This window comes from Eptatretus burgeri, chromosome 10 (assembly GCF_056783735.1).
Source record: "Eptatretus burgeri isolate ZD-2024b chromosome 10, Ebu_testis_v1, whole genome shotgun sequence".
NCBI lineage: Eukaryota > Metazoa > Chordata > Myxini > Myxiniformes > Myxinidae > Eptatretus > Eptatretus burgeri.
The window spans coordinates 97,356,886-97,374,192 of NC_140970.1; the positions used below are offsets into that span (position 1 = coordinate 97,356,886).

General features: G+C 43.5%; 1 protein-coding gene across 3 annotated transcripts in view; it reads left to right on the plus strand.

The window, feature by feature from the left end:
- The window catches only part of LOC147019210 (uncharacterized), a 79,547-nt gene that overhangs the window by 44,420 nt on the left and 17,820 nt on the right, over positions 1 to 17,307 (plus strand). For all 3 annotated transcript variants that reach the window (XM_085899562.1, XM_085899560.1, XM_085899561.1), the window contains 4 exons: positions 113 to 242; positions 4,840 to 5,054; positions 6,944 to 6,984; positions 11,915 to 12,011. In XM_085899562.1, coding sequence (XP_085755688.1) covers positions 113 to 242; positions 4,840 to 5,054; positions 6,944 to 6,984; positions 11,915 to 12,011 — 483 coding nt within the window. The remainder of the gene's footprint in view (positions 1 to 112; positions 243 to 4,839; positions 5,055 to 6,943; positions 6,985 to 11,914; positions 12,012 to 17,307) is intronic.

Below are 17,307 nucleotides of genomic sequence, written 5' to 3' on the forward strand. Positions count from 1 at the left end.
CAAGGAATGTTGGGCATTAAGTTATATGTGAAGAAAGCTCCCCCAGCCTTGGAGGTGAAAAAGGCTTTCAAGTGTGTTTTGCCAAGTTTTCTATTATGATCTTCCTCTTTAGGATTGTCCCTCTGAAGCTGACCAACAGAAACGGCAACGCATTGAGGAAGATGTACGAGATGCTGCCCAAAATAAACGAAGACGTTTGTGCATATTCTCCAATTGACATTGCCAAAGCTCTTCTTGCCGAGGTGACAAAAATCAATCATTTAAATAATAAACTGAAATTGACCAATTCAGAACTTGACAGTCAGATTGGACACACACACACACACACACACACACACACACACACACACACACACACACACACACACACACACACACACACACACACACACACACACACACACACACACACACACACACACACACACACACACACCTACACACACCTCTTTTTCATTTCTGTTCCTCATAATTTTATCACATACACACATGCACACCATCCTTTTTGTAAACTTCGCAGTAACGGCTATGCGGCTATGCCTCAGATAATGTAACAGAGACATCCCCTCTGGATAACTGCGATAGGGCGGCGTGTCTTCAAGAGACGACAGACACTGCTTGCAACTCTCAAATCTGGCCGGATCTTCGCGCCCATGTTTGTTTTGCCATGCTTTAACCGCATCTGAGATTGATCTTCGATAACGAATCTGAGCTGCCCAAACGCCTCAGCAATCTTGTGCCGCCATCAGAATGGACAGAATAAGTCAGGACACAGTTTCTCATCGCAATGGCTTTTAGTGGCAGTAACAAAGATGTATTTACAATGGCAGGCAAACAGGTATTTCCATGGAGAGAACACCATGGAATGACACAAATGTACAACAATTAATCACAGCATGTATACAGTGCTTCAGAAAGTATTTACACCCCTTGACGTTTTCACATTTTGTTGTTGCAACCTGAATTTACAATGGATTATATTTAAATTTTTTGTCACTTATGTCCACGGAATACTCCATTATGACAGTGGAATTTGTTTGACCGGTTTTTCAAATTAATTAGAAATGAAAAGCTGAAATGTCTTGGGTCAATAAATATTCAACCCCTTTGCCATGACACTGCAAATTTTGCTCAGGTGGATCTAATTTCCTTTGATTTAATTATCCTTGAGATGTCTCCAACTCGATTATAGTCCACCTTTGACCAATTCAATTGATTGGATATGGTTTCGAAAGAAACACACCTTTCTATGTAATGTCCCACAGTTAACAGTGCACGTCAGAGGAGAAACTCCACCAAGAAGTCCAGGGAACTGTCTGTAGAAGTCTGGACAGGGTTCCCACTTATTTTGAGATGTCTTTTTTAAGGACTTTTAAGGGCTAAAATAACCCCTTTTTAAGGACCACATCCTAGAAATTCCAGGGGTAAATTTAGGTGAGTCACCCAGAAATTAACAAAGATAGTAAGTTTACAAAAAATCTATTTTAATAATGAATATACAGAACACAGCAGGAGCTTATTCAGTTGACAAGGCACAACGCGCCACACAGCCAATTGGCAAATTCACTTCACAGTGACTGTAGAATCAGCCAGGAGCAGACACAAGTTTTCAGATGGCAGCACTCTCAATGTTAATATGTTGTTATGTTAAAATGTTATTGTAGGTGCTGCCACCTCCAAAGTTGCAACAGCTCCTGACTGCTTCTACACTACAGAACAGTACATTTTGTAAGCTTCATGTCATTGTAATATCCATTTAGGACATAGCAGGCAAGGATTTAGTCTTCTCCTCAATTTCTCTTTCTCGAACTTTGAGTTCCCCCTGTTTTTGCTTGGCAGAGTGCCTGAGAGCATTTGATTTTACCAGAAGACTGTGGCTAATTTTGCCACCTTTTGCCTCGGCCTCGTCTGCATATTTTTCTGACAATGTGGTCAGACCTTCTATGTCAGTTTCCAACACCTTCTTTCTCTTTTTCAAACCATCCACTTCATCTTCAACCATTTTTCGTTTTCTTTGGATGGCTTCTTGCCCTTTCTTTCTTTTCTCTTCTTCAAGATATTGATGGTATTTATGTCGAGAACTGGAGGCTGAGGATAGCAGTTCCTTTGGAATTTCAACTTTGAGCATTCCACCAACCAGTACAAAATAATCAATAATCTTCCTCAGTGCCACAAGCATGCCTTCACCCAGGTTGTCCTTCTCTATCTGTCTGTTGAGGGAAAAACCCCTCTCAACAGACGCCTGACCATGGGAAACTAGCAACACTTTACAAACTACCCACCACAACTTCTCAAACTTCTTGTTTTTGGACAGTTGCAAAAGTTAACAAAAAGTTGTTAACCCTTTTGGACAGAGGGTTAGTTGCAAAAGTTAGGACAACTATTTAAAGATTATTCCATTTCATGTATTGTACTTTCGTAAATACACTATTTATTTCGTAAATACACTATATTTCGTAAATACACTATGACGGGTCTCGCTATTGGCTTAATCAAGGCACGTGACGAAATATCAGAAGTTGTTTTCTTTTTTCTTTTTTCTTTTTTCTTCTTCCTCTTCTTGTTCTTGTTCTTCTGGTGAAGACAAAACCTTTAGGACGCGGCTCTTGGACACATTTGTCCTTGTTTATAATACTAGTGCGAGGAAAATGAAATACCCTTCACCAAATAACAGGAAAATCTGATTTTTATTGACTTTTATTGACTTTTGAACATTTTCCTGAAATTTAAGGACATTTAAGTACTTAAATTGTACAACTCAGAAATGTTGGACTTTTATGGGTTTTAAGGACCCGTACGAACCTAGTCTGAGATCGAATTGTGAGGAGGCATAGATCTGGGGAAGGGTATAAAACAATTTCTGGAGTGTTGATAGTTCCCAAGAGGACAGTGAGCTACATCATTACGAAATGGAAAGTACATGCAACTACCCAGACTCTTCTTAGAGCTGGCCGTCTGACCAAACTGACCAACAGGGTAAGAAGGACCTTGATCAGGGATGTGAACAAGAACCCAATGACCACTCTGACAACCACAGAGTTCCTTGGCTGAGATTGGAGAACCTGCCGGAAGGACAACAGTCTCTTCAGCACTTTACAAATGTTGGCTTTATGGGAGAGTGGCCAGACGGAAGCCACTCCCGAGAAAAAGGCAAATGACAGCTGCCTGAAGTTTGCAAAAAGGCACGTGAAAGACTCTGATAGCATGAGGAAAAAGATTCTGTGGGCTGATGAGACGAAAATTGAACTTTGGCCTGAATGCAAAGTGCTACATCTGGTGGAAACTGAGCACAGCTTATCACCCATCTAACACCATCCCTACCGTGAAGCACGCTGGTGGTAGCATCATGCTGTGGGGATGCTTTTCAACAGCAGGGACTGGAAGATTTGTAAGGATGGAGGGAACAATGAAGGAGCTAAATACAGGTAAATCCATGAGAACATGCTTCAGAGTGCAAAAGACGTTACACTGCAGCATAGATTTATGTTCCAACAGGACAATAACCCCAAACATCCAGCCAAAGCAACAATGGAGTGGTGTCAAAACAGGAACGTGAAAGTCCTTGAGTGGTCCAGCGAAAGCCCAGACTTGAATCCCATTGAAAGTCTGTGGAAAGACTTGAAGATTGCTGTTCACCGACACTCCCCATCCAACATGGCAGAGCTTGAGTAAATCTGCAAGGAAGAATGGGAGAAAATCCCCAAATCCAGATGTGCGAAGCTGACACAGACATACCCAAGAAGACTTGAAGCTGTAATCACTGCCAAAGGCTCTTCTGCAAAGTATTGACTCAGGGGGTTGAACACCTATTGATGCAAGACATTTCAGTTTTTTTATTAGATCATGTGGAACGTAGTTCTGGGGAGCCTATGGGATGGCGTGTTTTCTGTCCATCCATCTGTCCATCCATCTGTCCATCCACAAACATATTTGCAACTTCTTCTCTGAAAGTACACAATTTTGATGAATCTTGACCACAACCTTCATCACTTGTGATGCACCAAAGTTTATTCATGCTATTTAAGATAAAAAAGAGGTCTGAGTGGGATCACAGGGGGAGGGGGGTGGGGAGTGTTGGGGTTGCCCCTCAAAATAGGTCTTTGCTATAACATTGGTTCATTGGTACATTTCGCTGATTACGTCCCACAAAGACTTCCTCCTCAGTATCATTTTTCTTCCAGGTGAGTGCCCAGGGGTATTGCCCCCTCTTTTGTTATAGTTTATTTGCACAAATGTCTCATTTATAATATTTTTATTATTCATATTGTATTTCACGAATTATATTTGCTGTCGTTTTATGTTCTTGAAGAAAACTTGTCTTAATCTGTTACCTGTCACTCCCTGTTTTAGCGTACTTCAGAGTCGCTGTTTTAACCTTTTGATAAGTTCAATGATGTGTATGGTTGGTCTCACAGTCCAAATTATGACCTTTTCACATCTGTCTCTGTCTGTTTGTCTGTCTGTGAGCAGAATATCTCATAAAGTTGGAGATGGTTTCAGACTAAAGTTGGTGAACAGTTTGGGTGTATGTGTGATGACGACAAAGTTGTTAGATTTTGGTGAAGATCTGGCTCCCAGAATATTTTTTTTTAATGATTCTTCACCATTGAGAGATGGGACCAAAAACGATATGTTGCATGATATTTTTAAAAGTTGTGGGAATTTTACCACAAAACGAGGTGGATGGGTTGGTGAGGTGACGAGGACAAACCGATTCAATTTTTGTTCAGGTCTGGATCCAGATCCGTCCTTGTAGTGGGATGCAAAATGTAAGCTGTTCAGCCGAGCGGAGGTATGGGCTCAACTGAGTGATGGATCTTTTATGGTATATCTTTTCAGGTTGAAAAAGCACCTGCAGTGTTTATAATAGACTCAGCCCACAACATGGATGACAAGTCGGTCGATCTGCTGAATAGATTTTTGCTGACAACAAACCGGAGAATCCTTCTCATCTTGGCAATGAGGCCGTTGCACTTGCAGTGCTCCTTGAACTTGCGATTGTTTTCCACGAGTTCCAACACAATGAGAGTTACCATGAGCAATCAGGGCAACATGTGAGTGATTTCCGCTTCCGACAACATTTTCAGGAATTTTTTTTTTTTGCATACTAATTATTACCTTTTAATTGAATACGAGAAGATAACTCGCGCAAAGTGCAACATAACACGGATGTGACACTGCAATATATCTCAAAATGAGTGCCTGTTATCGAAAAAAGCAAAGCATACTTCCTAATGTTAACCTAATCCACTGTAAACGATGTTATCCGTGTAGTAGAAGCCGTCGTTGGGTTGACTCAGTTGTCAACCCCGATAAGTTGGGGACCCATCACAGCAAGTTCAAGTTGGGGACCCATCCCAGCAATTTTGGACCCTTTTGTCACGGAACTCCGATAATGAATCCGTTCCAAAAGGGGACATTTGGAATACGAAGCAATACTGGACATGTGTGCCAAAGCTCAGACTCATCCCTCCGCCACGTGTCTCGGAAACCGTGGAAGTTTGTTCATTTAATAGTATAGAAGTGAGAAATTATCGACTTTCACTATATCACTCTCAGGCCTCAAACGGACTGAATCCATCTGGTAGGAGGTATACCATAGCAGATGGAATCTAAAATTGTTTGCAGGTTGTTATCATTGGTGGTTATTTTAGGTAGTAGCTATTGGTGTTGGCTTAATGGTGAGGGTGGTGGGCTTTGGATCATATGGTCATGAGTTCAAATCCTGCTCAGATGTTGAATTAATACCAGTTGGGGTTAACTCGATCTGTCATAACTTCCGAGGTCGGCAAAATGAGTGCCAGCATGCTGGTATACTGTGTTGGAGTCGCGACCCATCCAAGATTGTGCCCAATTGCCAAGGAGACTGTTAAATCAGGACCAACGCTCTGCACAGAGTCTGGTCCCAATCTTCTCCTCCTCCTATTGGAGTGTGTGACTGTGGCAAAGACTGGACCCTTTGTTTTTTTGTTTTTTTTGTGCAGAATTCTGTGGAAGAAATCCAGTTCTTCTCTTTCGGAGTCAGAAACCATTTATTAACAGCATACATCAAATTACAAATAACAATAAACATGGGCATGGGAAAAAGGATCGCAAGACGAGCAATAACAAACACGATCCTCTTTCTGCACAAAATGCACAGAGCAATTGGTTTTTATATTATTCTCGAGTGCAAACATCTGACAAGGGTGAATGGGGGGGGGGGGGGGGAGCCGGCAAGCATGAGAAAGGGAACTGCAGACATGGCCACTTTGGGAAGGAAAGGGGTGATAGACACGCTCAAATCATGTACGCGAGACCGGCCGTGAGAAGGATAGGGTAAAAACAGAGTTAAACAAAATATGAAGAGGCCGAGTGAATGGATACACAAGCCCACTGCTTTGATCATACCTTCCGTTCACCAGTGAGCAACCAGATTTTCAAAATACGACATTCCATTTTATGCTGTCATATAATCGTCCTTGGACAACAAGGGGTCGATTCCAATTGCCTTTCGGGAGTTATTTAATTACCACCAGGCAATAGGCACCAGCAGAAAAGTGTCCTTCTTTTGAGCAGCAGAGCAGTTTCATTTAAACACTGGAAATACGAAGTTGGAGATATATATATATATATATATATATATATATATATATATATATATATATATATATATATATATATATATATATATATATATATATATATATATATATATATATATATATATATAAATATCAATGAGATTAAGTCCATCAGATTTAGTTAGATAACATTTTATCTTGCTTGAAAATCATCTCCATCACTATGGAGATCAAAAAACTGTAAAAAAGGATTTTACTGACTGAATTTGATTCCAGTACAAAACTAACACCTTATTCTATACTGTTAAAAACAAAAGATAATGAAATTGAGAATACATGTATATAATTAATTTTATTTCTTCCACAATTCCCAACACCAGATTGAATGAAGCAGTCGAAGGTCAGCCAAACCGACGAAATTGTGAGTTGTGTGAATTTATTATTTCGCTCACCTGGAACGTCGTTCCGGGGAGCTTATAGGATGGCGTGTCCTTCGTCAGTGTGTCCGTCCATCCGTCATTGCACAAACACTTGCAACTTCTCTAAAACTACACACACGGTTTTGATGAAACTTTTCCACAAACTTCAATACCCACCATATATCAAAGTTTGCTCATGCCATTAAAAGAAATAAATGACGAAATAAAAAGAAAAAAATGAAAAATCAGGTCCTTGGGAGGGGGTGGGGGTTCTACACGGCATTGCCCCCCAAAATTTATATTTGCTTTCTCCGCCAAAACGACAGACACAATTTCGATGAAACGACCACAATCTTCACAACCCATGATGTACCAAAGTTTATTCACACCATCAAGAAAAAAAATCGGGTCTTGAGGGGTTCTTCGGGGGGGGGGATGTGCCCCCCCCCTAAATAGACATTTGCTTTCTTCTCAGAAACTACACACACAATCCCAATGGAATTTGACTACAACCTTCATCAACCATGGTGTTCCAAAGTTTGTGCACGACATTAAAAAAATAACAAAAAAAGAAAATCAGGGTCCAGGGGATGGATGTGGGAGTTGCCCCCCAAAATATATATTTGCTTTCTTCACCAAAACTATACACACAATTTTGATGAAACTTGACCACAATCTTCACAACCCATGATATGTACCAAAGTTTATTCACACCATCAAAAAAAAATCAGGGCTTGAGGGGTTCTTCTGGAGGGGAGGGGGGTTGCCCCCCAAAATAGGTATTTATTTGCTTTGTTCTCTGAAACTACACACACAATTTTGATGAGACTTGACCACAACCTTCAACACCCATGACGTAACAAAGTTTGTTCATGGCATTCTAAAAAGTGGGATCGAAGAGGTTCTGGCGGGGTGGGGGGGGCGTGGGTTGTCCCCCAAAATAGGTATATGCTTTCTTCTCAGAAACTACACACACAATTCCCGTGAAACTTGACGACAACCTTCATCACCCGTGATGCATCAAAGTATGTTCACTGCATTAAAAAAATTAATCCAGAGGTATTTACTTTCTTCTCCGTTAAATATTGTGTGGGTCATCCATGCCTTGCAGTATGCCTGGTGTTGGCTTCGTGGTTAGGGTGGCTGGCTTGGGATCCTTGGGTCCTGAGTTCGAGTCCCGTTTGCCACTGAATTAACACCAGGGGGTTGACTCAGCCTGCCTTCCTTCCGAGGTTGGCGAAATGAGTACCAGTGTACTGGTGTATTCCCCGGTTCGAATAGGTCTACCATATCCCTGTGTGTCAGAAGAGGCGACTAGGGTTGGCATCAGGAAGGGCATCCGGCCATAAAACATTGCCTCAAGAAGGGAACCATGATTGCATGGAGCCTGCAAAAAGCTAACCCCTGCTCAGCAGGGAAAAATGGTTGTAAAAAAAAACAAAAAAAATCCATGCCTGCCAGTGGTTGCCTGATTATCTTATCCAGTCTCGACCAGGTGAGCGCCCAGGGGTATTGCCCCTATTTATTGGAGGATCTCTGTGTGCCTGGCAGTTACCATGAGCTTTCTTTCTCTTTGTTACTGCCAGTCATGTGTGAAGAAAATTTAAGCACTTGCTGAGACCTGGAAACAGACATCTGTACAATTTCACTCTCCCTCTTTCGTTTTTAAGGACTGATTCATCATTTGTTAAGGGTGGATATTTTAAGGACTGTGATTGGAAACTCAGCTAATGGAGTCTTCTGCACATTCTTAAAAGGGATCCCAAATGCTGAGACCACCTCAACGATAATTATCTATCCCTTGATACTCTACAAAATATATATGATGTCTTTTTCCGATTTATAAAGTACGTAATTTTGCGATTAAAAGTTGAAATCTTCTTCACGCTGAGCCGTGACGTTACACCTGGATGTTTACCGCCAGATCCGTATTGTCTCTGAGTGACATCACCATACAATTTAAATCAAATGGGGAATAATTTTAGTTTTTCTTGGATAATTGGATGAGATTTGTCTTGAGGAATATCCGGGTTTGGATTGAGCCGACAAAATGTTCGCTTTTGTGCTCGGAACCTTCTACAGAGCACGATTATGAAACAACAGAGATTGCTCGGTCTTGTGGTTATCCGTCACAATTGAGAGAGGATGCCATCCCCACAATTAAATGGAAGTAACAGCTGTCACTCAAAACTGTAATACCATTTCTCCCAATCTGCCAGCACTTGTGCATGGGTGATCAAACACCTGTTGCCATTGCTCGGTAGGTACCATAACATCACCTGAAAATAATTATCTATTAATTATCAATACAAATTCCTGCAAGTCAAATGAACCACCATCTATTCATCGTGTCGAGGAAGTGTGTACGTATCATCTCCTCCTCCGAGAGGAATTGACCTGGGATGCCAACACTTCCAGCATCCAGCCTCCTCTCTCCACAATTCCCCATCAAACATCACCCCCACAAAATCCACCACAATCGCACCCACCCTCACCATCCCGACACAAGCCCCCATCAACCATCACCCCACCAAGACCCACCACCATCTCCACCCCATCCTGCCTACACATCCCCCCTCAACCATCACCCAAACAATACCCACCACCATCCCAACCCCCCACGACCCCTTCTCCCCTCCACAATCCCCTGTCAACCATCCCCACAATCACCCCACCCCTCCCCCCCACCACTTGCCCCTCAACAGGGGCAGGATATCGACATGGCACAAACACGGTGTGACACAGCATCATCACACAGCAAAATGGAATGGACATGACAGAGACACAAAATGACCACAGAAACAAATGGCATCCTGGGAAAGTATGAAACGGGATGATCCTGTAAAATACAAGACACCTCGTCAGCCCGCGACAGTGGGACAAAGCATTCGTCGCCTATTTTGTCCACGGTCTCAGAGTGTGCCTGGTTGTTGTCCGTGCTGTATCCGTGTTGGAGTGCTATAACGATTCATCATTTCAAACAAAATCCCTTATCAACTGTCACTTGAACGGAAAAACAAAACCTCCCAATTTGCAGTGAACATGCGACCGGCGTTGTCATCTTCATATGAATTACTCGCACAAGGCTTGAAATGATGCAGCTCCATAATTCCCCCAACCGCGTTTCCATCATTCATTTTGTCTCCAATAGTTTCTTCAAAATCCCACTGATCAGTTTAAACATACTGAGAACCTTCAGAGTTGTTCATGACGGTGGAATCAATGTCGGAATCCGAGCTCAAAATACAGATTTCTCAATGTAAGCCGCCGTTCGGATCAAAATAGGTTCAAGGTGTGACGTCACTTGCGAAAATTGAAAATCAACTCTCTCGGGCTTTTTCGGCACCTTGTGATTGCCAAAAAGACTTCAAATTCCCCCCCCTCCTTCAAATTTGACTGTGATTGATGACTTTCAATGGTTTTCAGACGGAAAAAAGTTTGTGCTTGGGTTCCCCTTTCATCAGCTTTCCATTGTACTTTCTTTATGTCTGTCATTCTGTGATGCAAAAACAAGCACCTTCTCAAGCATGTCAGAGTAACAGAGTGATTTGTGGTCAAGGCTATTGCAATCGGTTGCAATATCTTTCCTTTAATTGAAGTCAATATTCCAGAAGAATCGTCTGAAAAATCATAGCTCATGGAGTTCATATTTTTGGCCGGGGGTCGGTTCGCAGTGCGCTTTGGGTACCTGCACGTTGGAGGTCGGGGGTGCTCCACAGTGTGGCACCTGTTAATGGTCGTGCAGCTCGGCCCACAGTCACACACGCGGGGCTCGTGCCTGTGGAGGAACCCGAGTGGAGCATCGGAGGGCGGAGATCAGGGTTGCGGACGTGATCCACGAAGACGCCACGAACACCAGCAAATCAGAGCCAACGAACGAACCCTCAGGATGGCGTCATCTTGTTATGGACTTCCAAGAAACTTACTCCTTCAGAACCAACCAACAAACCCACCACGAACTCTCCAAAAGAACCAACCAACTCCACGAACGAACCCCTCGCTGAGGATCGCGTCGCAATTTATCGATGTCCCTCAGCAGCCCTGAGGCACGTTGGAAGAGCCTTGGCGAGACCCACGTCACTGTCCACCCTGATTGGACAGGGTTCCCACGGGCCCGCCCTTTCTGGGTAGGGTTTCGGCTTTGCCAGGAGATAGCCGCCTTCACGCGTGTGAGGAAGATGGATGGCGGTGAAGCCACATTCCCCACGTCGGGATTCCGCCTCAGCCAATTGTGCGCTGTGGCCCGCGAACCGAGGGCTGCAAGCGCGATGGTACCGTGGATCACAATGGGCGATGTAAAAATAAAAGAAAGCGATTTATTAACCTAACTAAGCCGTCGCAACGCACACCTTTGATTCTCCCACCAGACACAAGGAGCGGTTCTGTCTCCACATGCATTTAACGGAATAACTGACTTTGGAACCTGTATGTTGAATGCATATGCTTTCCAGATCCGTAACAATATTATAATCCAAGTTGTTCTTTCTCAAACCCTTGCTTATTCCTTAATGAGATGCAGTGTTGTGTTCTGCATTGTGTTATTCTCAGTGTCCCTTATAATTATTCTCTCCCCCCCCCCCCCACCGTTGTCTGTAACACAAGTGTTGATTCCATAAAACACCATTTTAAATTTGTGTCATATATATATATATATATATATATATATATATATATATATATATATATATATATATATATATATATACAGCATATCTATATTATATAATATATATATATATATATATATATATATATATATATATATATATATATATATATATATATAAAAACATTCAAAGTGTGACCTTCGATTAAAGACTCATCCTTTTGTTTGGTCATCCACAATGATGCTCTGTGCAGATCTCATTGTTTTTACCATGTAATTCACTTTTTTATTCTTTACTTTCCACTTGCTCTCATGTTTTTTCACAGATGAAGAGTTTTGTAATTCTCACCCCGATATCCTGGAGAAGTACGTGATTGAAATGGTTCCCAAAACGGTGCTAAAAAGGTGGCTTGACCAAGACAGGTGAGGACAGAAGGATAGTTAAGAAGGAGGATAGTTAAGATGCAAGTTGGGGCTGAGGAAACACACGGTGATGACAATGATGGAGTCTTTCAGGCCACTGGTTTGTTTTTGTGATTGACCATCTCGCTGCATTGGTTTGTGGAATCGTTATTTGATCTCTATTTTGTTTTTTTTGGTGTTTTGTTGAGTTTATGGCGAATTGGTTGGTTTGTGAGTTGACTGCCCTGATATGTTCTGAGCTTTACAATTTACCTCTCTCACACCCAAGAATGGAGTGTAATCATGGACATTACAAGTTCCGAATGATTTATAATTGTAAATATACCTTTGATTCATCATCAATCCATTCAAAAGGTGCTCCCCAACCCGTTCTGAACAAATTGCCAGGATTTTTACCTCCGCCACTGTCGGTGGACAGAGATTTTATTTTCACCCCTCTCTGTCTGTCTGTCTGTCTGTCTGTCTGTCTGTCTGTGAGCAAGATATCTCAAATGGTTATTGACAGATTCAGATGAAACATGGTGAACAGACTTGGTGGCTGACAGGAACGAATTGATTAGATTTTGGTGAAGATCCGTATCCGGATACTCGGGATTTTTAAAGTGATTCTTCACCATTGAGAGATAAGGCCAAAAATGATGTACAGCACAATATAAAAATGATGTGTTGCCCTCCAGGTATTCAAAACAGACGAACACACGCACACACCTCTTTTTCATTTCTGTTCCTCACAATTTTATCACATACACACATGCACACCATCCTTTTTGTAAACTGCACAGTCGGCTATTCCTAAGATAATGTAACGGAGACGTCCCCTCTGGATAACTCCGACAGGACGGTGTGTCTTCGAGAGACTACAGACGCTGCTTGCAACTCTCAAATCTGGCCGGATCTTCACGCCCATGTTTGTTTTGCCATGCCTTCACCGCATCTGAGATCGATCCTCGATAACGAATCTGAGCTGCCCAAACGCCTCAGCAATATTGTGCCGCCATCAGAACGGACAGAATAAGTCAGGACACAGTTCCTCATAGAAATGGCTTTGAGTGGCAGTAACAAAAAAGTATTTACAATGGCAGGCAAACAGGTATTTCCAAGGAGAGAACACCATGGAATGTCACAAATGTACAACAATTAATCACAGCACGTATGCAGTGCTTCAGAAAGTATTTACACCCCTTGACGTTTTCACATTTTGTTGTTGCAACCTGAATTTAAAATGGATCATATTTAAATTTTTTGTCACTGATCTCCACGTCGTACTCCATTATGACAGTGGAATTTTTTTTGAGAGGTTTTTACAAATTAATTAAAAATGAAAAGCTGAAATGTCTTGGGTCAATAAATATTCAACCCCTTTGTGATGACACTGCAAATTGAGCTCAAGTGAATCTAATTTCCTTTGGTTATCCTTGAGATATCGACAACTTGATTGGAGTCCACTTTTGACCAATTCAATTGATTGGATATGGTTTCAAAAGAAACACACCGTTCTATATTATGTCCCATAGTTGACAGTGCACGTCAGAGTAGAAACTGCACCAAGAAGTCCAAGGAACTGTCTGTAGAACTCTGAGATGGAATTGTGAGGAGGCAGAGATCTGGGGAAGGGTATAAAACAATTTCTGGAGTGTTGAAAGTTCCCAAGAGCACAGTGAGCTACATAATTACGAAATGGAAAGTATGTTGAACCACCCAGACTCTTCCGAGAGCTGGCCGTCCGACCAAACTGACCAATAGGGCAAGAAGGACCTTGGTCAGGGATGTGAACAAGAACCCAATGACCACTCTGACAGAACTACAGAGTTCCTTGGCTGAGATGGGAGAACCTGCCGGAAGGACAACAGTCTCTGCAGCACTTGACAAATGTTGGCTTTATGGGAGAGTCAGGTCAGGTCAGGTATGGGAGCATGCGCCAAAGCAGCGCATCGCTGCGTCCACTTTCCACCGGTACTCCAGAAGCCTCCGTCTGGCCATCCCCTCGGCAGATGCCTGGCCCATCCCCATCTCCTTGAGATGCTGATCAACCTGCTGCAACCATGAAGCACGTGGTCGGCCCATTCACCTCCTCCACTCAGGAGACTCCCTCGCTGAGAAAATCTGGTGAGCAGGATCAGCATCAGGAAAACGAGCCACATGTCCATACAGCCGCAGCTGACGCTCATGGACTATGCAGGTAACAAATGTAATTTGAGTCTCTCTCAGCAACTGCTCGTTGGACACAAAGTCCGACCAGCGATACCCAAGGATTCTCCGAAGAGACCTGGTACCAAAGGAATTAAGTCTCCATCTCAGATCCTTGGTCAGAGTCCAAGTCTCGCATCCATAGAGCAAGACTGGAAGCACCAAGGACCTGAAGACTCAGACTTTCGGCCTCCCGCACAGGTACCGGCAGCGCCACACCCCATTATCCACTGAATCCATGACTCCCCAGGCCCGACCCAGACGTCTAATGACCTCTCACTCAAAGCCAGCAGAGACATGAATATCACTGCCAATGAAAGTGAATCTCTCCACAACCTCAACATGCTCACCACAAACAGGCACAGACAGGACAGCAGCATCCAATATGTCATTGAAAGCCTGGATCTTAGTTTTGACCCAGGAAACCAGTCATTCCAGTGGCTCCGACTCCTCATTCAGCATCTCGAGGACCCCCGGAAGGATATCTAAAGTGTCTGCAAAGATGATGCATCCTCTGCGAAATCAAGGTCAGAGATCTTGAAATTCCCAAACGATGCACCGCAGCTTGATCTCTCCGAAATCCTCCCGAGAATCCAGTCCATACAAGTGCTGAAACATTTGGAAGCCAGTACATACCCCTGACGAAATCCAGTAACAACTGGAAATAAGTCAGAGATGGTACCACCACATCTCACAGCACTCTCAGTACCAGAGTAGAGTTCAGACATCAGATCGATCAGTTTTGGTGGCACCCCACGAAGACCTAGAATCCTCCATAAGGCATCCCGATTCACTGAATTGAATACTTTACAGAGATCAACATAGGCTGCAAGCAGCCCCTGCCAAAACTCTCGTCTGTGTTCAGTGAGGACCCGAAGGGCAAGGATACGGTCAATCGTTCACCTCTTTGGTGTAAAGCCTGACTGCTCTGGACGCTGGTGCTCAAGCAGATGGTGGGAACCCTTTCAATAATTATCCGAGCAAAGACCTTGCCCGGCACTGAGAGCTGCGTCACCCCTCGGTAGTTGTTGCAGTCTTGGCGATCAACCTTCCCTTTCCAGAGAGTGAAGAGTGGCCTTCATGGGAGAGTGGCCAGACAAAAAGAAAAAAAAAGGTTGCGGCAATACAAATCGAGATGGTGTCATGCTACACCAATGTCCAAGAGACCTAAAGTTTGCCAGAAATTGGACGAGGTTTGTCTTGAGGAATAACAGAGTTTGGATTGAGCCAACAAAATGTTCGCTTTTGTGCTCGGAACATTTTACAGAGCACGATTATGAAACAACAGAGATTGCTCGGTCTTGTGGTTGTCCGTCACAATTGAGAGAGGATGCCATCCCCACGATTAAATGGAAGAAACAGCTGTCACTCACAACTGTAATACCATTTCTACCAAGCTGCCAGCACTTGTGCATGGGTGATCAAACACCTGTTGCCATTGCTCGGGAGGTACCATAACAGCACCTGAAAATAATTATCTATTATCAATACAAATTCCTGCAAGTCAAATGAACCACCATCTATTTATCGTGTCGAGGAAGTGTGGACGTATCATCTACTCCTCCGAGAGGAATTGACCTGGGATGGCAACACTTCCAGCATCCAGCCTCCTCCCTCCACAATTCCCCATCAAACATCACCCCTGCAAAATCCACCACAATCGCACCCCCCCTCCCACCCTCACCATCCCCACACAATCCCCCAGCAACCATCACCCCCACAATACCCACCACCATCTCCATCCCCTCCTGCCTACACCCCCCAATCATCACCCACACAATAACCACCACCATCCGAACCCCCTCGACCCTTTTCCCCCTCCACAATTCCCCGTCAACCATCCCCACAATCACCCCACCCCCTCCCCCTCGCAGCATTTGCCCCTCAACAGGGGCAGGATATCAACATAGCACAAACACGGCGTGACACAGCAAAACGGAATGGACATGACATAGACACACAATGACCACATAAACAAATGGCATCCTGGGAAAGTAAGAAACGGGATGATCCTGTAAAATACAAGACACCTCGTCAGCCCGCTACGGTGGGACAAAGCATTCGTCGCCTATTTTGTCCGCGGTGTCCGAGTCTGCCTGGTTGTTGTCCATGCTGTGTTCGTGTTTGGTCCGTGCTGGAGTGTTATAACGATTCATCATTTCATACAAAATCCCTTATCAACTGTCACTTGAACGGAAAAACAAAACCTCCCAATTTGCAGTGAACATGCGACCGGCGTTGTCATCTTCATATTAATTACTCGCATAAGGCTCGAAATGATGCAGCTCCATAATTCCCCCAACAGCGTTTCCATCATTCATTTTGTCTCCAATAGTTTCCTCAAAATCCCACTGATCAGTTTCAACATACTGAGAACCTTCAGAGTTGTTAATGACGGTGGAATCAATGTCAGAATCTGAGCTTGAAAAACACAGTTTCTCGATTTAAGCCGCCGTTCGGATCAAGATAGGTTCAATGTGTGACGTCACTTGCGAAAATTGAAAATCAACACTCGGCTTTTTTCAGCACTTTGTGATTGGCAAAAAGACTTCAAATTCCCCCCCCCCCTTCAAATTTGACTGTGATTGATGACTTTCAATGGTTTTCAGACGGAAAAAAGATTGTGCTTGGGTTCCCCTTTCATCAGCTTTCCATTGTACTTTCTTTATGTCTGTCATTCTCTGATGCGAAAACAAGCACCTTCTCAAGCTCATCAGAGTAACAGAGTGATTTGTGGTCAAGGCTATTGCAGTCGGTTGCAATATCTTTCCTTTAATTGAAGTCAATATTACAGAAGAATCATCTGAAAAATCATAGCTCATGGAGTTCATATTGTTGGCCGGGGGTCGGTTCGCAGTTCGCTTTGGGTACCTGCACGTTGGAGGGAGGGGTGCTCCACGGTGCGGCACCTGTTGATGGTCGTGCAGCTTGGCCCACAGTCACACACGTGGGGTTCGTGCCCGTGAAGGAACCAGAGTGGAGCAGTCGGAGTCCCCAGGCGGAGATCAGCGTCGCGGACGGGATCCACGAAGACTCCATGAACGCCAGCAAATCGGAGCCAACGAACGAACCCTCAAGATGGTGTCATCTCGTTATGGACCTCCAAGAA